The sequence below is a fragment of the Phocoena sinus genome, chromosome 4 (assembly GCF_008692025.1).
Source record: "Phocoena sinus isolate mPhoSin1 chromosome 4, mPhoSin1.pri, whole genome shotgun sequence".
In the NCBI taxonomy this organism is placed as follows: domain Eukaryota; kingdom Metazoa; phylum Chordata; class Mammalia; order Artiodactyla; family Phocoenidae; genus Phocoena; species Phocoena sinus.
In genome coordinates this window covers 16,087,426-16,112,340 of record NC_045766.1, presented here as the reverse complement: position 1 = coordinate 16,112,340, position 24,915 = coordinate 16,087,426, and the positions used below count along the sequence as shown (strand labels likewise).

The following is a 24,915-nucleotide window of genomic DNA, read 5'->3' as shown; positions in this document are numbered from 1 at the left end:
GCTGGAAGCCACCATAGGTCATGTTGACCAAGACCTTTTGTTGACAAATGGGCATACTGAGGTCCAGAGACACAATAGTGGCCCGAAGTCAGGCAGCTGGTGGGTGGCAGAGCCTAGCTCTCTCGGCAGCCTTTCCTTTGAGGGGCCTCAAGTCTTATTTCTCCCATGATGCCTTCCCAGCTTATATTCAGCTACCATCTTCCCAAATGCTTAGAGTACGGTTGAGCTATTCCACACAATTTAGCATTTGATAATACGCTGCTTTGAACGATTCGTTAATTGCTTTCGTTTCCGCTGCCAGGATGTGAGCTCCTTGAGGACAGGGAATTATGTTTTGACTAATTTATTAGTTCTGTCGACAGCGAAATAATTCTGTGCATTTAGCTTTGCAACACTGGTATTACATGATGACGTTGTTATTCAGCGATGTCTGGGACCAGTGAAATCCACAGGTTTCTTGGGGCTCTACCCTTACTCCCTTCTCCTCTCACCTTTTATCCTGGGTGATCTCAGCCACACACAAGGCTGCAACCACCATGCGCTACATCACCGACCTCTTCCCAGTGCCCAGACTTGTTTATCCAGCTGCCTGCTGGATATCTCCTGGTAACCTCCTGGAACTCACCTCCTTGCTCTCTGCAGTCCTGCTGCAGTCTCAAAAATCCAACCTCCACCCACCCTCCCCAATGTGGACTTGCCCCCTAGAAGGCTGGACTGTGTTAGGGACCTCCTGATATACCCAGTGCCTAACCCTCCATACATACTGACAAATCGAGGAAATGAGCAAGTTCCTGGTCTGTTCCTCAGCCCCTGGTCCTTGCCTGGGGACTTATAGCAGGTGCCACCAGGCTAACTTGTCCCTGGGAGAAGAAGAAGCAAAGCAGCCTTGCACAACCAGCAGAATATTAACAACCTCTGAAAGGGCATTATTTTTGATGCCAATGGACCACCTGTCCTTGAGATAAACATAATGAAGAAAACAATGACACCCACTAGAAAGTACTTGTTGAGGCTTTCAGATCAGGACTTTGATGTATGATAAAGACCCCTGTAGGTTCCTCCAAGATCTCGGTTTCTCAGACTGGCTTGTTGGAGTCGGAACCTGCAGGTCTGTTGCTCTGGAGTAGCCCCGGAGTGCCTGCTCGCATTTGCTGTCTGGCCGATTGTGTGCGTATGTGTGTATAGAACACACTGTTCTCCTTCAAAACCACTGCCATGAACTCTACCCACTGGTCCATTGACACTGCCCTTCTAGAACAACACTAACACATTCTTTATCCTCCAAGGGTGGGTTTGGATTTCGGAAACAGGCAAAGGTCCTCTGGAGCCCAATCTGATGAGTCAGATGGATGCGCAAGCTAAGAATCACTAGTTCTTGGGCGAAAGTGAAGAACCACTATGAAATGAAGTTAAGAAGAGGGAGCTGATGCTACTTATGCCTCTGAAGACAGTTCCAAGCATGGAGCTCTGGAAAGCTCTATGATCGCTGGCCCTTCCTTGGACTGCTGCACCTCCCTGGGCCGGGCCTGCCCCTCCCAGGGTGCTCAGTGGCTGCCGTGGTGCTGGGCCGGGCCTGCCCCTCCCAGGGTGCTCAGTGGCTGCCGTGGTGCTGGGCCGGGCCTGCCCCTCCCAGGGTGCTCAGTGGCTGCCGTGGTGCTGGGCCGGCCCTGCCCCTCCCAGGGTGCTCAGTGGCTGCCGTGGTGCTGGGCCGGCCCTGCCCCTCCCAGGGTGCTCAGTGGCTGCCGTGGTGCTGCATCATAGCAACTGCCGAGAATAAGCCACCTCTACAGGGCCCGTCCAGGAAGGGGTGCTCCTCTGGACACTGCTATTTAAGAGGAGGACAGAAATCATCAAAATTGGCATTTTGGCCTCTATTAGTCTAACAAGAAGCTATTCTGATTTGTTTCCAACCCAGTTTATTTAACTCATTTTTAAAATAAAGAATTGAGCACCTACTACATCCCCAAGTAGTGGTCTTAGGTGTTGGTGACACAGTAGTGACTAAGAGACAAAGCCCTGCTCCCGTGGGCCTGATAACCTAAGGGAACAAACCAGTAGATGAACAAGCAAACAAATTAATAACATAAAGTTGAACAGTGTTAAATACTACTGAGGAGCGGGTAAGGGGTTAGCGAGTGACAGCTGGCAGTGGGGTCGTCAGAGGTCTCCTTTTGGGTAGAGATGGGAATGACACTCAGGGGCCCCCAGCCTGGAGGGCACATGTGGGAGCAGCACCCCAGATTCAGGGAAGAAGAACAGACTTCTCTGGAGCAAGAGTGTTGCCGGCATGTTGCCGAGAAAGCCAGGGTGCCGGGGTGGCTGCCAAGTGGCATAGGGCAGGGGGAAAGTGGGAGGAGGGGAGGCAGGAGAGGTTGCCGGGGGCAGGCGGATCCCACCCTTGCCAGTTATAGCTCTGCAACCACACACAGCTTTCTGAGCTTCAGTTTCCTCATCTGCAAAACACTCTTTACCCTGCAGGGTGTGACGAGGACTCAAAGATCATCACCTAGGCAAGAAATCTCCTAGCACTGAGCCTGCAAGTAACTGCCACTCACTAAGTACCAACTATTACCATGACTTCCCGCAGCAGCATCGCTGTTATGTTAACCTGAGCATCAGGGTGTGGGATCATCTCCTCCATTTCAGATAAATAACCCTACCCTTCCGTCCCCAGAAAATGCAGGGACTAAAGGGCTGAACTCAGTCTCCTTACGGACCCAGAGGGACAGCCAGCAGCCTTCTCCCCATGCCTCCCGGAATCTCCAGGGCTGCCTCTGGGCAGGTTTCAGCATGGGCCCCCTTCCCTCAGCCAGGCAATCCCTGGGCCACTGTCAGCCACCAGACCACAAGGAGACAAAATTGGACACACATCACAGGCTTTGCTCCCATTCAGCTTGCATTTGGGCGCAAACTTTTGTTTGAAGGAACCTGCTATTTTGCAAACAGTTGCCATCACCACACCCCGTTAGGACCCTGATTCCCATGGCACTGCTCAATCAGGGGAAATCCAAAGACCTGCTTTCAGGCTCCCAGTAAGAGATGGCTGCTCTCTGAACAAGAAGAGAAGCCCACTGAGGCCTGAGCCACACACGACTTCACAGAGCCCACAGGAAGCCAGAGATTCTTCAGGACAGCAGATGGCCCGGGCAGGGCTGGAGCCACCACCGCCAATCAACCTGGATCCCAAGAACACAGCTCCAGTGTAGACAGTAAACTAAGCCTGAAAGAGTTTGGATATTAGACAAGCTTGAGGGCTAATTAAAATGTAAAATGTGGTCCGTGGGGCATAAATTCCTACAAGCCCAGAGGGATCTACCATTTAGTACACCAACCAAGCAAGGCAGCCATGTACTCAGTGGCTCCCCCGAGGGCTGCGAGCCCCAGCTCACCTCCCGATATTCTTCATTTACCTGCCTGATGGACTGGGCTGGGAGGACACGTTGGCCCCTGTTCATTACCATGGCCCTATGCGGTGTGCCAAGGAGCTGGGCCCCTGGCTTGGGGCAGCCACTGCTTCTGAGAGCCCAGAGCCTTGAAAGGGCACAAAGCGATGCATTTTCTAAAGGGTGCATAAGATGCAGAAGAGCAGGGGATAGGGGTGGCAGACACAATTAGAATATGGAAAGAATTAGAGTATGGAAAACATACTTAGTATTTCCCAAGGCAGTCTCTATAAATCTCCACAAAATACTTCTGGAAACTTGGATGGTGGAAAAATGCAAGAAATACTGTGTTGAGATGGGAGTGAGAGAAATGGCCCCAAGCATAACATACCCAGGTTGTTCGGAAGGAGATTTTTGTGCTGAGCAACAAAGGGTTGGGATGAAGAAGCACTGCTGTCACCCTGCCTTACCCTGAACCCCAGAGGTCATGGTGACCCCTGGCTTTTAGCTCAGAAGTTCAGTGCACAGACTCTGGAGTCAGCCAGACCCAGCCCCGTGACCATGGACATGTCTTTAAACCTCCCTGAGCCTCGGTTTCCTTCTCTAACACAGGGATACTCAGGGTACCCACCTCACCAGATGGCTGTGAGGATTAAACGTGGTAATGCGCCTGAAGTAGTTCAGCCTGAATAAGAGACCCCTGCGAGTCGTGGCTATCAGCCCTCGGAGTTTCTCTCAGCACCAGGCATTTTTCCTTGAGAGTCTTGCTCTCCCTCCGTGATGTGTATGATCGATGACTCTCTCCTGTCTGTCTAGTTGTCTGCACCTGTGCATCATCTCTGGCATGTGCACGGGGGCATATGTGTGCATACATATGTACATGTGTGCATGCATGCCTGGGTGTGCATGTGTGTGTGTGTATGTAGTTGGGGGTGCTGGCTGTGGCCCAGGTGGGGCCTGTGTGCCCTCCCTTGGGTATATGCCCACCCATCAAATGCCGTATAAGCATTTGTGAGTGAGTGGGTCAGCCCACTCCCAGCCAGGGAGCGCCCCTCACTACACAGAGACGCCATGGCTATGGGTCATGGGAGCCACATTAACACAGGGCAAGGCCAGCCGGCCCGAAGTCCAGATGGCTTGCATCTCGGCATCCTGGCACATTTCACAGCCCAGTCTCTGTCAGCACGCCGGGAGAAACACTGAAGGCTTGTGCCTCGGGTGGGGGCTCCCTGTCCACAGCACCGGGGCCGCTGTAACTTCCAGCAGGAAGCAGCATTTGGTACCAGGCCCTGCCTGGAGTGGGGTCCTCGGCCATTATGACAGCTGCTGCTGCTGTTGACACTGAAACAGTGACAAATTCATCCTTCTGACAAGATCCCTTTTAAATAATTCACAGGGAGCTGGGGATTAAGACACTGTTTCTCTCTGTCTCTGTTGAGATTTAAAACACCTCCAGCTGGGGTATTTAAAGAGCATATAATGGGCTGCCCCTCTTGGGTCTCCCCTCCCCCTTTCCTCCTCTTTCCCATTTCCCAAACTCACCCCCCACCCACCCACCAGCCAGCACTATAACAAGGAGGCCCAGAAAATAAGAAAGAAAAAAAAAGGAGGGAACCAGTGCTTGGCTGGTCACTATGGCAACGGTGGCAGGGTATTCAGCTGTCATTATCCCAGCGCCTCACACATGTGATTATCTTAAGCTGTCGGTTGAATGCAGTCCCCACTGCTGTCCAACAAGGCCTTGTCGAACAAGGCAGGGGCGGGAGATGCAGGCCCCAGGCCCTACCGGGCCTGGGCTCCATTGATGAAGAGCAGTTACCCCTGGGAGAGACTGATGGCATTTTCCTTCAGCCTGGAGGGATTTCCGCTCAGCACGCATAGCCAAGGCCAGCACACTGGGTTACAGGCCAAGGAGATGGGCTCTTCATTCCATGAGTGCAGAGAGTTTTGACTGAGTGTGAGCAGGCTGGCTGTGGTCAGCTGGAGCTCTCCTGGAGACAAGGCAGCAAGCCACGGGGGAGGAAGAGACTGGCCTTCCTAGAGGAGCTCCTGGCATCATTCCCATTCTCAGGGTGCAAGAAAATCAAATCTGACCTGGGAAGGGGACACACTCCCCTCCATCCTGTCCCCTCCCCAACTCTGGGAATGTGGTCACTGTGTGTGATCCACTTTGAGGGACTGTGGCTGCTGGAGCTTGGTCCTGGGAAGCCTGGGGAGGACTTTGATCTCGTGCTTCTGCCTCCTGGACTTTGCTTCAGACTGCTTCTGGGCTGAGGTTCCCAGGTCCACCAACATCCTCTGAATGACACGATCACTGGTCATCCCCCACTAGGCATCATCCCCCCCCCCAGGTACCACCCTCCTCTAGGCAATACCCCTACTAGGATCCCCCACTAGGCACCACCCCCCACTCGGCACCACTCCGGGTCCATCGTCCCTTTCAAAACTCTGCTCCCAGAATAGGCCCATTTCTGAAGATGTGCTCAGGCCAGCACAGCATGCAATGGGACCACCATCACCTGTGACTTGCACCTGCCTTTCCTGCACCCGCATCTTGCAGTCAGTCCCTATGAATATGTGGCCAGCCACACGAAAGTTCCCACCACCTGAGGCACTGCCCATCTGGGTCACCCCTGGCTTGTTTCTCACAGCGACCCATTTACACCTAAACGCAAGTGTGGACCATTACCACTGACCATGTCAGTTTGAAGACAGAGCTCTCACTGAGAAGATAAGGCTGAATCTTGACTGCAACATCTTTCATGTGGTTGTCCTTTGTGACACTGGGAAATGTGCTGGGCATGCCTCTCTCCACCAGGAAGAGTGGTGAGTGGGACAGTACGTATGGAGACGAGGGTGTGCCACGACTAGACGCCCCCCCATTCTATTAGCAGAGGCGCACCTCAAATGCAGGAGGGGCTGGTTCAGCTGAACTGACACGGGGGCCACTGGATGGGAAATAGCAGCTCACGGAGACCCCTCACCTCTCTCCCTTCCCAGGAGTCCTCACTTCCTGAGCATTTGCCAAGGCCTGGGGGCAGGAGCTGACCACACACTCCTCCATCACTATCTGGAACCAGCCATCCCCAGGGACTACCTGTGTCCTCCTCTGGCTCCCTGGCCAGGCCTCACCTGCCCTGGGAACAGGGCTGCTCCCTCAAGGCTCTTCCTGGACTTGCTACTCTACCCCCAAACCCCACACATCACACGGCGCTTGAGCCACCCCTCCCCAAACAGCTTGCCTTAAAAAGCGATTCATGGGTGTTTAACATGTGTACGTTTCACTCTCAAACCTACCCTTTCCCTTTGTAGAAAACTGGGAAACTTTTTCCTCTCCTTGCCCCCCTGTTCTCTGGTTTCTCAACAATGTATGACTCACCCTTCCTCACTCTCATCCAGGGGCAGAAGTACAAGTACAGGAGTGAGCTCTGTGGTCAGACAGGCCTGGGGTCAGTCTCGGCAAAACCCCTAAGCAGTCCTGTGACTTTGGACCATTGCCCAGAGCCTCAGTGTCTGCTCTGTAAAATGGGAGAAATACCCCCCTGGCTTGCGGGGTCCTGGTGAGAATTCAGCGAAGTGATACAAGGGATGTTCAGTGCCTGGTACACAGCTGGTCGTTAATTCACAGTAACTAGTAGTAGCAGTAGTTATCACTGTTCCTAATAAAAGTGCTATGAGTAATAACAGGGTGCACCCTCTGATGGTATTCTCGCAAGAGCCACAACCTGACAGAAAGGCTGGAAATCTGATCTCACATCTCAGGGCCCCCTCACCCATCAATTCCTACCCTCATCCCATGCAAGTTAAGTCCCTCAGACAAGAATCACTGAGACCACTAGCACTAGTCAGGGCAAGTGGTATTGAGTAAGCTTTGGTGTTTCCAAAGAAGGTAAAGCCAATTTATGCTGTCAACCACTCTGTAAATAAGATCTTACATTACCCATGTGACAGAGGGGGAAGATGGGCTCAGAGGAGTGAAAGAACTCAGAGGAAAATGGAAATAAACCCAGAATATTAGATTGCAAATCCTGGGTTTGCTTCTTGATGCTAGGGGAAGTACAGTGGGATTCAGGCCAAAGGATTCTTCTCCCTCAGGCCGTAGCTGGAGGTAAGGCCAAGGGTGCACCCCCAGGGCTTCCCTGTTCCCGCACAAGCTCGGCTTGTCCTTCCAGAGCCAGAAGACCCATGTCTTTTGTCCACCCTGACACCCCTTCTCCATCCGTTTTCCTCCTGTCCATCTTCCCCAGGCCTCTTAACTCTTCCTCACCTTCCTTCTAATGCTTCATCCTCCCCTGTAATATATTTCTTTCCTTCACCAATGGGACCAGTGAGGAGCTGCGAGTTCAGGCTGTCAGGGCAACAAGCCCCTGCGGACCCCCCTCAGCTGCATCCTGGTGCCTGTGTCAGGAGCCCCGTTTCCTTCCACGGCCCCGAGGGCTGCTCCAGCCTTCAACCTGAGAAAAGCTGTCACCAGGCAGCTGGTCCTAAGCCTCACATGTTGGTGCGAGAAAGGTTTCCAGGGGTGGGACAAGGAGTGTGCCAGGGATTTGCCATCATAGGGAAGGTTTTAGAGAAAAGACCCCATCTGTCTGGACAAATGAGGGTTAAGCCTGCTTCTGAGAGGGGGAGGTGGGGCTGGGTGACCTCTGGGGTTCCCTCCCAGAGTTTGCGGACAGAGATATCTCCTGCTCTGCTGATGAATGAGTCTGCAAGGCATTTCCAAGAGCAAGAAAATCAATCTGCCAGACAGTAAGGTTCTGGTAAACCACCACAACTCCCAAAGTTCTTTAACATGGCAAGTTGGAGAAGCATCTCTCCCTCAGTCAGTCTCTCTCTCTCCACTCCACCCACACACACATATACGCAGTCATATCCGATGTATTTCTGTTGCAGGAAGGGGGACCCCTTCCAGGGCCCAAGAGTGGGCTCTTGTCTAACACTCGTAAATGAATTGTCCAAGGAGACACACGTACTGACAAAGCAAAAGACTTTATTGGGAAGGGGCGCCTGGGCGGAGAGCAGCAGGGTAAGGGAAGCCCTGCCACGTGGCTGGCTGTCTCCAGTTCTATGGTAATGGGGTTAGTTTCCAGCTTGTCTCTGGCCAGTCATCTTGCTTGGCCCATATTTGGTCTGACTCAGTGTCCTTCCCCTGGTGCGCGCATCTCTCAGACAAGATAGATTCCAAAGCGAAGGATTCTGGGAGGTTAGAGCAGGACATAGGGACTGGCGTCTACTCCCTCCTTTTGGCCCCTCCCGAATTATCATCATACCTGGCCAAGGCAGGCAGTTTCGGTCAACGGTTCCCTAGCATTTCTGCAACCAGTTGCAATGATTAATATTCTACTCAATGTAATCATTCATATTCTAACCAATGACACTGGTCATCTGTAACATTCTAGTCACCTCTCTGTCAAAGGCACACACGTGCCCACAGAAAAGAGCTCATATAAAAGCCCTGTGACAGACAGCAACCACACAAGATGAAACAGAGCAGAACTGTGCCCTTGTCCAGCCCACTTCTCCTCCCCTGGGATCCACCAGTCTCGGCCAACCCACCCCAGGCCTGTCACTCTTCCCAGAGCAGCGTCTGAACCCCATGGAGCGCCTTCCACCTCCCCAGGGTCCCGCCCCTGTGGCTCTGTCCTGAGCCCCCAGGCCTTTTCTATCACTCTCTCTGTCAAGCAGGTGATTTTAAACCTCCATTCCTAAAAGACACATATTATATACTAAAAAAAAATGTTTTAAGTGCCTTGGGGTGTTTTGTTCCTCATTGTTTCATAAAAGTGACATTAATAGCCAGAGAAGAGCACTGCTGAGTGCAATTACAGAGGACGTTTCAGGTATGAAAGCTGTTTTGAGCCTGCTAATGTTTCCTAATTACAGGCCTTTTGGTAGCGAGGGAAAAAGATAAAGAGTGGGTGGGAGGCCCAGGGTGGGGGCTCTGACTTATCTCAGGGGGTTACCTGAAGAGGGCAGGGGAGGGGTGGGAAGGGGAGAGGGAGTGGGGAGGTCAGAGGCCCACCTGCTGGGAGGCAGGGCCCCTCCCAAAGGAGAAAGCAGTACTAATTCCTGGGTAACAGCTCAGGGAAAGGATACCACCCATGTCCTGAACTGTGAGAAAAACATTTTGGATACTGAACCTGAATTCAAGGAACCCCCAGCAACTCGAGCTGGGAGTTCCTTTGGAAGCCACCCTCTGGAGACACTGTAGCACTTCACTGGGAAAGAGGGTACAGCCTGGTTGTCAGCAGGAGAGCAGGCTGGATGTTATTAGCACTGGCACTTTCTAGCCACGTGACCAGAGGCAATTTAACAGCTGTTCTGTGCCTCAGTCTCCTCATCCGTAAAACGGGGCTGTTGTGACGATTGATGCACGCCTGGCTGTAAAGCACATGGGACCTGTGATACAGTGTTAGATTTCCTCTTTCTCTGCTGAGCACCTATCCAGTTCTCGGGTACCCACATCCCGATTCCTTCTGGGGAATTACTCCCACCAGCCTGTCAGTCCAAGGCTTCCGGTGGGCTCAGCACAACACGGGGTTGGAACACAGGACCTGGGAGTACCACTCAGTACTTCCTGAATGCAGGGACTGGATCAGGGCAGGCACGGGAGTCAAACTGATCCAGTCAGGCTCATTCAGGGCTAATTCCAGGGCTTCTGCTCGGGGGACCAGGAGGAAGTGCTTGCGCTTCCCCAGGGGACATGGATGGATGTGGTTGTAGGGGCGGGAGCCTCTGCAGACTGCTTATTACCAAGAGGAGGCCCAGCATGGAGCCAACACCAGGGGAGTAGAGAGAGGAAAAATCGGGTGGGAAGAAAGAGAGAGACTGATCTAAGGAAGCGGACCAGCCACCCATGAAGCCACATCAGCCACTGGACCATTCATTTACATGAGCCAAGATACCTTCCTTAAGACTGACTTACGCTTTGCTGTCCCTGGCCACCAGGAAGCCCTGACTGATACAAAAGTGTGGCTCCCAGCAGTCAGCAGCCAGGTCCAACACCCCCAAGTCCCAGGCAGGGGTACCAGTCTGAGAAAGGATGACCAACTCTGTCCCGCTCTGCCTGCCTGCCACCGGCATGGCCGGAAATTCAAAAACCGTACAACTCCATTCACAGAATCATTTTGCCCAGAGTTAAATGTCTCTTGGATTTGCCTAATTTAGCTCAGACTTTTCTGTCTTAATTAGCATGATTGAGTCATCAAAGGAAGAAAAGAGAAAATCCAGACCTCCAGAGGGTGCGTACTACGCTAACACTTCCTGAGTGTTTACCCAGGAAAACTTTTTACCGACATGGTTTCATATATGGAACATTTCCCATCCTCGCTCTGCTGAGCAGAGGAGGAAACCAGGACTGAAGGAGTCTGCGTGACGGGCCCAAGATCACACAGCCAGGGAGCTGCCGAGCGGGAAGGGGAGCCGGATTATTTGATGTCAAGGCCTGATGACTTCACTGCTGCTCCATAAATTTCTCACCCATCAGACCAGCTAAATTTCAATTGATTTTGCTTGGCCTTGGAACGAATGGGATGTTATTAGGGTGGATTTCTCTCCAGTGTGTGCTGTCCTTATTTCCAGGATGTGGGCAGCTGGTGAGGGTGCCTGGATCTGACAGACAAGGAGATGGGAGGCTGCCAGGAGGGGCCCCACGTGAACAAGGAGGGCTGTGAGGGAGGAAGATCCCAATGCACCGCTCTCGTGGGTGTGCATCCTGCGTGGGGAGTTAATTTATCAGACATAGGCATTCAGATGAAGGTTGTTCCCTTCACACTGGCCTCCCTGGAAGCTCTCTACTTAGTCCAATAATCCTCCCACCATTTAAGATTTTTCCAGAACTCTGGGAACTGCTTGCAGAGGCATAAGGTGAAATAAGCTCATTTAACTTCATACCCACACACGTGCACACACACACACACATCACGTCACATAGAAATACACACATATATCACATAGAAATTCTCAGATGCACATATATACACAGACACACATATATACATACATGTACCTGGATACACACACGTGCAAACACATATATCATATCTATATATACACACAGACGCACAGACACATACCTATACACACATGCACACACACACGGAGCACACACCCAGCCTGCTCGTCCTGAAGGCTCATCAGGCTTGGCTCCAGATTCCTTTTCCATCTTTCTTCTATCAACCTCCCCCACTTCCCGTCGGCCGTCCTCCTTTGCCAATATTAAAGTAGAGAACAGAGCATGTCATGGGCCGGGAAGGTGGTTTCGAAGGGCAGCACAGATGGAGCTGGAGTCTGAAAGCCCGTGCAGTGTTCTTTGAAGATAACTCACGATCTGTAGATGGTCACACGGGGGCCACGCATCCCACAGACACAGAAACCTACACATACAGAGGTCACTGGCCGCCCACATGCAAATAGCCAGTGAGCCCTGGCAAAACTCTGTGAAAGTAGAAGGGCTTGCTTGGATTTCCAGCAAGCAAGCTGAAGAAGCCTCACTATCAGAGGGACCCAGGCTCACCTTCCTAATCCATCACAGCCAGTGTCTGAAAGCACCTGGGACCTTCTGGTGGGTGTCCTCGTCTCCTCTCTCATGCTCATCTCAGGAGAGGTGGCTCCATCTGCATCACTAATTAACTTCTTCAAAAAGATATGGACAGTCAATTGGGTATTGAGAGGCCTACAACAAGCATTTTACTGGGCTACAATAAACCTAAATTGAGCATCTCCTAAATTCAGAACCCTGGGTTGAAGATGCAGGGAAGTATCATGAATGCTTCAGTCCTTCCTCATTTATTTGGCCAACAGACATTTACTGGAGCCTGTCCTCTGCTGGACCAGTGCTGGGCACCAGGGACAGAGATGAAGCCACTCCATTCTCTGGCGGGTGGGAGAAAGCACACATCAACACAGGTTTATGGACAGTACGTTAGAAGTCAGCACCAAGCTCTCTGCTTTAAGAAGAGGGCCCCTACCACAGAATCCTGGTGGGGAGGGGCGTCCAGGAGGGCTCCCTGAGGGGAGGAGAACGGAGCTGATACTTGAGGGACAGAGAGTGATGCAAGGAGGGAGGGCAGTGGAAAAGGAAAATGGTGGAGAGGGCCAGGCAGCATCTAGGAACAGGCGCGGACTGCTAAGATGGACCATGCAACCACGGAGACTAGCACTTACTGAGCTCTGCCGGTGGCTGAGCACAGCACCGAGTGCTTGACCACGGGACCTCTCGGAGCTCCCCCACTGCCCAGAGCTCCTGAAATTGAAGGTCAGGACCCTTCTGGAGCAGGGCTGGAAACAAGGGTTTGGGAGAGGTAACTGAAGGCAGCCTGAGGGAGGAGGGTGAGGTCAGCAGGGTCATGGGTGAGGGTCCCAGGATGCCCTTTGATGGTACCTCAGCCCCTCCCTGGCATTTGTTACTTTAGAAATGTATTTGTTACTTTCTCCCTCTGCTCACCAGGTGGCCTCTGATTCCGGTTAAAACTAAAGGCTTTAAATTAAAGCTGCAATTGGATTATAAAGCAACATTTTGCCATTTGAGCAGAAATACTTTCTGCTTTTGACACGTAATATTATAATCCACTTTCCAGCAATATAGCTGAAAACAATTTGCGGGCTATGTGTGGGTGGGCAGTCCAACTCCTTCCCACATCTGGCAGTCCTCAAGTACAGGGGTGAAGATACCTACCGACCCCATAAAAGGAAGTCTCTTGGTCTCTCTCTGGGGAGCCCACCTAACAGACAGTGCACTGTGGATAGGGTTCATTGAAATGCCAGCTGTGCCCCCTGGCAGAATCACGGTGCCTCTTCTGGATGAGGCCAACCCAGTTCCCTGGAGACCCACAGGCTACCAGAACAATGTCCGCCCACCCTTCAACATCTTACGCATGCATGGTATCCTGACTGCAGGGACCATCTGAGGCCTTTGTCCCCTTTCTGGGGTTGGAGGGGCGATTTCCTCCCCCACTGGATCCCAAGAAGATGTGGACCACCCGCCCAGCCTCCTGGCTTCTCAAATGCCCAGCCCTGGCCCCACTCTCTGGACCCCTTCATCACCCAGAAGTATTCTGTTTGTCTTAAATCTAAGCCCTGACTCAAGGCCACAGCCTCTGGTCCTCCTCCAGTCTCACCAAGACCCTCAACTGGGCCCCCCATACTTTGTTACATGGTCAGTCCGTCCTGGCTTCACTCTTCTTCTCGTGGGGTCGATGCCACGCTGCAAGAGCCCACCCCCTGCTGCCAACGTCCTCAGCTCCTGACCCTCCGGACCCACCATTCTTTTTTTTTTTTTTGCGGTACGCGGGCCTCTCACTGCTGTGGCCTCTCCCGCTGCGAAGCACAGGCTCCGGACGCGCAGGCTCAGCGGCCATGGCTCATGGACCCAGCCGCTCCGCAGCATGTGGAATCTCCCGGACCAGGGCACGAACCTGTGTCCCCTGCATCGGCAGGCGGAGTCTCAACCACTGCGCCACCAGGGAAGCCCCGGTCCCACCATTCTTGCACAAACATAACTCAGGATGACTCCGCCGCCAGGTACACCTGATCAGGGCCGTCACAAACACACGGCCTCGACCTCAGCCAGGCCCTTATTCCAGCCACATTCCTTCCAGACAAGTCCAGCCTCTCTCCAAGTCACCAGCAGTGGCACTTACTTCACACCTTTTCCTCCATCCTAAAACTTGCTACTCAAGACTCCCTACCTCGTTACTTGCGTAAAGCTATCAACAATGCCTGAAATTGTATGGTACTCAGTTCACAAGTGGGAAAACGAAGGTTCAGTGCAGTGGAGTAACTCACCCAACGTCACACAGCTAGTAAACATCAGAGCTGGGATTCAAGCCTGGCTGTCGTACTCTGGATTTAAGCATTCTCCCTTCTCCGACTCCCTGGCTCTCAATCCACTCTGTAGTGGTAGTGGCATGTGGGCAGGGCAAGTATTTTATCACACATTGTTTAAAATTTCTGGCCAATGCTTGTTGATAATAAAAATGAAAAAAGAAAAAAAAGAAAAGAAAAAGACTCCCCACCTCCACTCTCCAAACGTCCCCTCCAACCTCAGAGAGAAGATGGGAAGTTGAAAGACTTTTCTCTTTGATGGCTTCTGTCTCCAATCCTAAGCATGCCCATCTCTCTGAAGGCACCCGGTCACTGCACTGCCATTTCAACAGCAAAGGAGTCCCATGGCCTGAAAGGCACCCACGCCCACAGCCCCCCGTTCCCTCCGCCCCCCACGCTCTGTATTCTCTCTCCTCATGAGCTGCTGCTTCCATATCCTCACCTCCCTCTGACCCTTCAACACCCTGATTTCTGGCTTCTGACCCCGGTCCCCTCTGAAGCCATCAACACAGGTCACCAATAGAGTCCCTGTAACCAAGCCCAGTGGAAACTTTCAACACCCAGCAGCACTTTTGCCCCACTTCCTCCTTGATGCCTCCTCCCGTGAGAAGACCGCCTCTTGGTTTTCTCCTGCCTCCCAGGCCACTCCTTCTCATGCCCTTTTCAGGCTCCTCTTTCTCTATTTCACACTTCAGTCAGGTCACCCATCCCAAGTTCTCACCTCTTCTCCCTCCAGACACTCTCCCTGAGAGACTGCAGTCACCCCCTGGGCTCGCCTCCCACACGTGAGGCTGCCTTCTCATTCCCCTGCCCTGGAGTCACATGCTAATGGGCCCCTCCCCAGGGGTGCCCGGGGGCACCTCAGATTCATGAGCTCAGCCTCCTTCCACCAAGCGTGCCCCTCCTCCTTTGTCCTCATCTCCAGGAACGACACCATCAGCCCCCCACTCGCCCAAGTCAAGAACTGTCAACAAATAATACATTGAAATATACGTAGTGAACTAGGCGCCAGTGTCCAATGGTGAACGAATAGAGTCCAGGCCACCATGGAGACCACACTATGGCCAAAGTGGGGGAAGGGCGGAGATGGGTCCAATACTAACACAGAGAGATGTAAAATTTGCAGCTGTGTAAAGGGCTGTGAAGTAAAGCTCCCCGGCCCTGAGACGACCTGTGATGGAGGACCTAACATGGCTGGAGATGCAGGGAAGGTATCCCGAGGATGGGCCGAGTGAGCTGAGCCCTGAAGATGAAAGAGGAAAGTCAAGAATGGCTCTGGTTTCTGGCTAAGACGGCGTCCGTGTGTGCCAGTGGGGGAAGGAAAGGAGGGTGAATTCTGCTCGGGCCACGCTGAGCAGCCAATGAAAGACAGGGCAGGTGGATATGTGAGCTGGGCCAGGGACAAACTTGGGAGTCACCGGTGTGTTCACGGAATCAGAGGCAACTCTCCAGGGATGAGAACACAGGGAGGCAGGGCAAGAGCTTGGGTGAAAGTGTAGCCCTTTATCCACCCTCTCGCCCGGGCCAAGGGCCTGCCTGACCCTCCGGCTGCTCGCCCTAAACCAGACAGGCTCAGAAGCTGCTCAGGGTGCCAGGAGAACTATCTGGATGTGTGTCCCTGGGAGGAGAGCAATGAGGGCAAGGCCGCCGAGCGTGGCTGGTAACCAGGGTAGGATAAGCAGAGAGCAGCCCAGCCAGCTGCTGTCTCTACAAGGCATCTCTTGACTTTGAATGTTTCCCTAAAGGACGATCTTCCTTGGGAAAGGAGATGAGAAGTTTAAAGAAGACAGGTGGTGCGTACAAAAATCAAGGGAAAAAAAATGAACCATAAATCACATTGTTGCCTCGTGAGAAAACATGCAAACCTTCAAGCGGCAACATCACTTGTAAAAGAGTGGCAAGTTCTTAATGTCCAGGCCACCTGAAGAGCTGCCACCTCGTCGGCTTTGCATAAAGTCCCTACTGGGAGCGGGAAGCATTCCCCAGTGGCCCACAGTGTTCCCAGCAGGATTTGGACTTCGTCAGAGTGGGCAAGATGTGCCCCTGCTCCCACCCCTGCTTTGGGAAACACAGCTCACACCAGACTTTGCCCTCCTGCCCCAAGGCTTGATGCCTGCACCTAGGGCAGTGAAAGTGAGAAACCAGGGGAGAGGATGCGGGTGAAGCCACAGCCTGCCTCGGGCCCCGAATCCCAGTGTCCCTAAGGCAGAAGTGGGTGTGTTAGGACTGGCTGTGACGTGCACCCCAGGGTGCAGAGAGGCCCTGGGCTGGAGGTGACCAAAGGCAGGGAGGAGAGAGGAGGTGTGGGGCAGCTAAGGGGGCCTAGCCCACCCCACCCCTGCCAGCTTCACCCCCTTGCTGGGATGAAGTGATCACGCACTCCTCCTGCCTTCTCCCTTCGTGATTAAGCCCCTCAGAGAGCCCATCACTGAAGCCAGGGATGCGAATCTCCTCCCTACTCTTCCCTCTGCCTCTTCTCCGCAGTCCATCCATTGCCAAATGCTGCCAATGCCTCCTGTTTAGCTTTGCTCCAACTGTCCTAAGTATCCCGTTTTGATTTGACGCTTCCGACCCATCTGAGACAGCTCAAAGAACCTCTTAAAGGCCTTTCTCTCAACTGTTCCCTACAATCCTGTCAGCAAGCATGACAAGATCCGTCCATTACCTATAGGATAAATGCAAACTGCTAGCTCAGCACGGCAGTCCCAGTTCCCCACCCTGTGCCCCAGCCAATCCACACCCCAGCCCAACCTCAGCACTTCCCACACCCTGCCCTGGTCCAGACACACAGACTTGCTCTTACATCTTTTCGTGACCCCATCCCTTTTAACCAGCTATTCCTCCTACTTGGAATATCTTTCCAGTTCCCCATTCACTACCTGTCGAACTCCTACTCCCTCTCCAAAACCCAGCTCGCGTGCACCTTCTCTATAAAGGCTTCATGTCTCCCTCTGAAGTGCCTCACTCCCAGCTCTGTGCCCACACCTGCCTGTCGACCTCTCCACTGCCACAAAGGAGACATGCATTTCAGCTCATTCATGAACATGGTGGATCCCACAGGAGGCCATGAGCTCCTCAAGGCTGTTTCATCTTTGTAGCTACAGGGTCTGGCCAGCTGCATGAGCACTGAACAAGTGAATACAGAACATCTCTCTAAGGGAATGTCAGGTGAAAGAGAACCTCGGCCCTTCTGAACTCCAGCTCCCCCTCATGCCCTTGCCTTTCTGCAGCCCCATGGGTGGCACGGATGTCTGCCCCATCACCACTGGCTTGAGAGCCCAGCTATTGGCAGCCACTGGCCCCAGTCCCACACAGGCCTTGGTCACCTGATGGTCTGTAACTCCACACCAGGGAGCAGCTCAGGTCTGAAGGCCCTGCTCCTGCCTCTCTGTGGATGGACCATGGACACAGCCATTCACGCCTATACTCCACGTCCCAAACGGGCAAGTCAGGCTCTGCTCCCACGACTACTCATCAGGATTGAAGGGTGGATGGTCTGAAACTCACCCCTGATGCGGGATTGGCGGTCCAGCCCAGCTCTGCAGTAGCCGTCCTGGTGTCCATTAAAGTTTCTGCAGATCAAAAAAAGAAAAAAATGGTGAATCAGAAGGGTGACTGGACAGTGGCCCTTATGTTCTTGAAGTTACTTATGACTGTAAATATCAGTGATAGGAGCCCTGCCAAGCCCACGGCTCGGAGAAGGAAGAGGTCTGCTGGGAGGACGCAGCTCGTGGCAGAGCTAGGCGCAGACCTCAGGTGTCCTGATGCTAAGTCTCCACCTGAATGACCCCAAGCCACCTGGGTGGGGTGAAGTCATATGCCTACTCATCACTTTAACCCTGAGACGCAGCTTCTTCCCACAGCACTCTACCTCCAGGGTCTTCCCAGGCCATGTTGACCCAGTAGCCAAACCTAATCCCTTCCTCAAGCCTTCCCCGGCCACCTCCTTCTTCCCTCTTCCTCTGTGCTCCTTCCCCACCCTCCAACCTCATCTGCCTGCCCTCCTTTCTCCCCACCCTTCTTCTCCGCCTCCCCTCAGGCCTCCGTGTTGACACTCTTGGCCGATTTCCCTTCAACCCCTCTGGCCCCAACACTCAGCCCTCCTGCAGGTCCCTTTGCCCCTGGGCCCAGATACATGGCCAGCCCCTTTCCCAAGACTCTGCTGCGGGCTCACACAGCTTTGGCAAAGCCCTTACCCCAAACATAAATGCACATCTCAGACCCCAAGGGCCTGCTTCCTGGTCACCAATCCCTCTGGCCAGTAAGGGAAAGACAGACAGCCTGACTTGGCTGTGAGCTCCCAGGGGCCACCAGGGTGGCTACAGTACACACGCTGAGATCACCGGGCACCATGTAGTGATCACAGAGCTGGTGTTTATTAGACCTGTTTTCTGGCAGTTAGCAGTAAAGTGTCCTGAAAACGGGGCAGCTTTTTCTTTTCCTTTCTTTCCTTTTGAATCTATTATTGACTTCTGTCAGCCCCACCTCTCAAGTGAAACTCCTCCCCAAAGGCTGATAAGAGCTCTGATCAGCAAATCCAAAAGCCCCTTTGTTTGGTTTGTTTTGTTTTTTTAACAGCTTTATTGAGGTAGAAATCACATGCAATAAACTGCGCATAACTAAAGCATACAATTTGTAAGTTTTGAGTGGGAGAAACTTGGTTTTGATAACCATCACCACAAGCAAGATAATAAACGTATCTGTCATTCCCAGAAGTTATCTGTCCCTCTGTAATCCCTCCTTCCCTCCTACCCCTGCCCCACCCTGTCACTGTGCCCAGGCAATGACTGATCCGCTTTCTGTCACTATAGGTTAACTGGCATTTTCTAGAATTTTACATCAATGGAATCATACAGTATATTCTGTTTTCTTAACCTGGCTTCTTTCACTCAACACAGTTGTTTTTAAGATTCATCATGTTTGTGTGTAACAATAGTTCATTCTTTTTTATCACCAAGTAATATTCCATTGTATGGAGAGACTGCATTTTGTCTACTGTTCACCTGTTATTTCCAGTTTGGGGCTGTTACATGAGAGTTCCAGTTCCTCCACATCCTCACCAACACTTGGCAGCATCAGTCATTTTTAATTTTGGCCATTTTAACAGATGTGCAGTGGTATCTCATTGTGGTTTTAATTTTCATTTCCTTAATAAAGAATGATGTTAAGCAGCTTTTCACATGATTTTTTGTCATCTGTATATCTTTCTTAGTGAAGCATCTGCTTAATCTTTCCATTTTTAAATTGGGTTGCTTGTTTCCTTATTGTTGAGTTTGGTAACTTTTTTTTTTTTTTAATTTATTTGGCTATGTCAGGTCTTAGTTGTGGCACACGGGATCTTCGTTGCAGCATGCAGGATCTTTCACTACAGCAGGCGGGCTCTTTGTTGTGGTGCGCGGTCTTAGTTGCCCCACAGCATGTGGGATCTTAGTTCCCCGGCCAGGGATCGAACCCGCGTCACTTGCATTGGAAGGCAGATTCTTAACCACTGGACCACCAGGGAATGCCTGGTAACTTCTTTATATCTTCTGGATACAAGTCCTTTATCAGACGTACGCTCTGCAAATATTTTCTCCCACTCTATGGCTTATCTTTTCGTCCCTTTAACAGCATCTTTCAAAAAGCAGAAGTTTTAAATTTTGGAGAAGTCTATTTTTTCCATTTTTTCTTTTATGGTTTGGTGTCATATCTAAGAAATCTTTGCCTAACCCAAGACCACAAAGACTTTTCTCCTACTTAGGTCTATGATCTATTTTGAGTTAATTTTTGCATAAGGTGGGAGCTCTGAGTCAAATATACATTTTTTTTTTCTTTTCACGTGGGTATCCAGTGTTCCAGAGGGACACCTTTTAAAATCACACAATGGGGCTGTTTAGGCTAGTGGAGGTGTCTTATGCACTTGAATTTCCCAGGGCATGTATCAAAGGACCAGGCACAGCACGCCCTAGCTGCACAGGTGCTCAACAAACACAGGCACAGGAAATAGACATGACGTGTTGTTTTGGTTTCTCCCTCTTCTGTTTCCTTTTCTCCTGAACATCCTTCCCGCTGTGAACATCCATTCACTGCTCAGTGCTTCAGGCAGGAGATGGGAGGTACGAAGGCAGAAGGCAGAGTCTTGGTTGGGCCCCTTGGAAAATAGGCATAAACCAAAGGTTTGGGAAGAAACCCACCCTATGGGCAGGATGGAAGGGGTGAAAATAGAGTGATAAACGAGGAGCTGCGCTGAGCAAAAGGGTCCCCTACACTCTCGTCTCCAAGTGCTCAATCCCAGAAAAGGGATAGAGGAAGTCTGTCCAGGTGACAGGGCCTTAGACACCCAGCATCCCAGCCTGGAGTGACCCCACCAGGCTGACATGGCACAGACGGAGCAGAGGAAGCCTTTGAGTCAGAACGGGTCTAATGAAGGGAACCCAGAACCACCCAGTGGTGACCTGCCTAGACTATACACAAGGGTCAGATGGAGTCCAGGGTGTCCCAATGCATGCCGGGGTGGATGGGCGCTAACAGGTCAGTGAGGCACCTCCCGCACAACCTGACGCTATACAGCCCGCCTGCAACCTAGACAGCTTTTCTGCCACCCCAGTGGAAGGGGGGCTCACACTGCAAACGGAGGGGAGTAAAGCAAATAAAGTGAGCTGGATTTTCTTGCCCATTTGAGTTTGGAACTGGATTGAGAGCCATGCCCCGTGCATATCTGAAGGAAGGGAAGCACTGTAGCAGACTGCTCCAGTTTGTTCTCTCCTCCGATTCTTCCAACAGCTGGGGAGGCAGATCCCTGCATGGAGCAGCCCTCCCTCTCTCCACTTCACAGCACTAATAATGATCATAATGACACACCAAATTTACATAATACACTTCTCAGAAGGCACTCCATGATGCCCTGTAGAAATTCATCTCCATGATTAAAATGCCTTCGCCAGGTGGGCCTGAAGCAGGAGTCACTGAACCCATTTGGCAGGGTTGGGGACTAGGGCACAGAAAGGTGCAGTGCCTCCCGCTGGGTCACACAGCCTCCCATCCTGATGCCGACAGCCCCAAATCTCAGCTTGCTGCTCACCAGGCAGACCTGGGCGTCCAGTGGCTCTGCTGTGGCCCTGGAATGGAAGTCCTTGCTCATAACGCCAAGAAGCCACAAAAGCCCCCAGGATAAGGCATAATGCGATAATAATGTATATCGTGGCACTCCCCAAACTCAGGATCATGTTGGAGTGCAGTAAACAGGCAGAGGACATGGGCGGGGAGGAAACTAGAGTCCAGAATCAGAAGTAAGAATCCTCCTTCACTCCTCAATCTTCCAAGGACTGGTTTGTTCTGTTAACCCCAGGAATACAATCTAAGAGTCCATGATATTCATAGTTACCTGCTCAAGGGCTGTAATTGAATCTGTTTCTAAATAATGTTTTCCATCCACCCTCTTGGACAGAAGTTGCAGCAAGAGGAATCCATTTCTCTGCATCCTGCCCGCGTGGAGACAAAAGACCACAAAACCGTAAACCATCCACTTGGTATGATTAAGGGCAGTTTCTTTTCTGGCACAGAGCGCTCCTGATTACGGCATTACACTCTGGTGGGGGCTGAATTAAAGTGATCTGAGAAGGTTTACATCTCCCTGGAGAAGAAGAGAGTACTCATTTGCATTTATAAAGCATATTGAGAGTTCTGGCAGAAAGTTATGATGGAAGCACAATTAAATATTTACCATCACTTCTACTCTCAAACAGTGGCATGGGGACCAAACCAGCTGGAGGCGCACGTGCTGTTGTCAGATCCGATGCCTTCAGGGGACATGACTCTGGGACTCCCACCCACCGCCAGCTTCTGCTCTCTGGGAGCTCACTGCCCACGGGACGAAAGCTGGGGAGGGCACACAGAAGGCAGAGAGGGCGCTGGTATGGGCAGACAGACAGGGTCCGGGTCCCCCTCCCTCTCTCTCTCCCCCTACCTCCATCCTCACCTGCAGAACGGGGCCAGTTAGTGCTCAGGACCATGGATGGACTGCATGACACAAAGCACCGCAAAACAAATGCTTTTATTGTTATAACTTAATCACTCCAAGCTTCTGTTTCTTAGCTATGAAAAGAATCTAACGATCGTTACCTGTAAAATACGTATATCTGGAAGAATCAATGATCGTGGATATCTACGGATATCTCATCTATCTCCTTCCTTGTAAAGACCAAGGAGTAACACGTGGAGGATACAGCAGTGAATCAGAGCAGTGGATCCCCTGGAGGGACTCATGGCCCAGTTCAGGGAGAGATAAGAAACAAATTTCCACTAGACATCCTATTCTGGCTGAAGCCATGAGAAGAAGACTGAGAAACTCAAGAGAATGGACACAATTCTTCTCCATATGGGGAGTCAGTGGACCCGTCCCAAAAGGGAGACTCACGCTGTGTGTGGGCAAAAGCAATGCTGTGGTCTCCTGGATAAGGGTGGGCCATGGTGGGAGGCAAGAATGGAGAGGTCCACCTGGTACCTGGGCAGAGATGGCAGAGTGACTGCCAGAGCAACCAGGAGGGAGCAGAGACAGGTCAATTGGAACGAAGTGGGAGCCATCCCAAGTCTAAGGGGCGGGGGTGAGGAAGACTGAGCCAGAGGGGAGGGGAGGCCCCGTGGGGAGACAGAAGGGGGTCTCTGGCAAGAGCCGGCCAGACTGGCAAGACGCCGGAAAGGCTTGGGCACGTGAGCAGCCTGGCAGAGAGACCCCATTTTCCCAGGGAACGATTTCCCTACAGGGGTTTCAATATGGAAACCAACCACACGGGGCCGCCGCCCGAGGGCCCAGGTGGAGGGGGCAGGTCTGAGCCCCCTGCTAGGGGGAAGAGGCAGCTGCCGTCCGACTCTCAGACGGCTCCTGTTTCTGCATGGATTGGCACGTTGGGATGTATTGACATTTGGGGTGAATTAGATGTCCATCACGGTGAAAGAGAGCTAAATGAATCCTCTCCTTACCATTCTGTCACTGTTTTTGGAGAGACATTAATCAGACATTCAGCTGAAAATATTTACAACGTCCTTCCATGGTGGTCATAATATACAACAACATACACAGATGGAATGGGGGCTTCCAGGCCTTCTCTGAGCAGTGCCTCATGTGTATTTGATAAGGCAAATCCACGGACCTTCCAAGCAGGGAAGGACCAGCGCAGCTGTTCTGTCACTGCCCTGTTCAGCCCTCCGTGACCCACAGAGCTCCTGAAACCCAGGAGCCACAGCACAGAGTTGCTTCATGAGTCCATGTCCTATCAGGTAAATGCCAGAAGTTGGGTGTCAGCCCCCTGCAGCCCACCCTCTCCCTCAGCCTTCACAGTGCAGTCGGGATCATTGGAAGAGGGCTGAAACGCAGTGGCATAAAGGGGTGCTGGTACCCTTTCAACAAAGGTTGTCCAAGTCACTCCCACAGGCCAGGTGGGCACTGTGTGGGCACCAGAGACAAAGCAGAGAAAGAAAGACACCCCAGCCCTCAGGGAGCTTGCAGGCAAGTGGGAAAACAAATTAATCCAGTAAGCACACAGCCAAACCTGCAATTACAGCCTTGGTGAATGGCAGGAAGAGTGATCCCAGGGACAGTTGTGAAGACTGAGTAAAATGACAGGTGTATGGAGCCTGGCACACAGCTGACACTTCCTGCTTCCTTCCCCAGCCCCCGGCTGACGGAAGCACAGGGACTGCCCCCTTTACACACGTGTACACACACACACACACACATACACACACGCTCACACACACATGCACACCCCCGTCCCAGGATTGAGCTCATACTTGCAGGAATAGGACATGTAGTAAGTAGTCTCCCCCACCCCAAATCCAGAGCGTGCCGGTACCCACGATGTTCTGAGCAGCCCTGACCACGGTGTGGTACTCAGCCTTTCCATGGGATCCCCATGCTGCCCTCCAGACCTGGACTCATCACAGAGAACCTGAGCACTTGGAGCTCACATCCTCCAGCCACCACCCCAGGCTTCTCAGTGGCCCCCACTCCTGGCCCTGCTCCATCCATCACCACAGCCTGCCAAGGACTCCAGCCCAGCCTTGCTGCAGAGGCCTCGTGGGGCTCTTTCCCCAGACCTTCCCTGGGGCTGTGTCCTGTCTTCACATACCCCGCTCACTGGGCACAGACTCCTCAGGGGGTCTGCTGCCCCCGCAATCTTCAGCCCCTGACACAGGGTTCCAGAACCAATAGCTGCTAAGCCCCAACGTCACACCTGCCCAGACCTCCTACTGCCAGTTCAGGCCAGACTCCCTGTAATCTCAGCCCCATCCTTCTGAATAGGCCTCAAATCACCTCCCTGGACCAGAGGAGGGAAAGCCTTGCTGGCTCTGGGTCTGGGGATGATTCTGGTTGAGTGTGAACTGTGAAGGGCACCAGCTAGCCTCAGGGGCTTATGTTCTGGCACAATTGGGCCCCGGGCCCTGCACAGCTATGAAAGACTGAAGTGATAAAGTATTCCAAGCAAGCCTTTCACATCCCATCCCACATGTCCACCCATCCAAAGCTTCTTCACACTTGCCCCCCTCCACGCTTTCCCACTGCCCTTCCCTGGAACCCATATGTGAAACCTCAGAGGCATTTAGCTTTGATTCCTTGTTCTCCCTCAGTCCATCATCAAATCACTCACCATGCCACAGTGACTCTTGCGTCTTCTTCACTGTGTATTCCTTTCCAGTCTCGGCAACGTATCCGAGTCTAGGGCATCAGCCC

The 24,915-nt window shown here is 52.3% G+C and overlaps 1 protein-coding gene across 1 annotated transcript in view; it reads right to left on the bottom strand.

Moving 5' to 3' along the window:
* EPHB1 (EPH receptor B1) overlaps positions 1-24,915 on the bottom strand; it is a 428,630-nt gene that overhangs the window by 273,597 nt on the left and 130,118 nt on the right. The window contains exon 2 of the mRNA XM_032630301.1: positions 17,715-17,779. Within this exon, the coding sequence (XP_032486192.1) occupies positions 17,715-17,779 (65 nt within the window). The remainder of the gene's footprint in view (positions 1-17,714; positions 17,780-24,915) is intronic.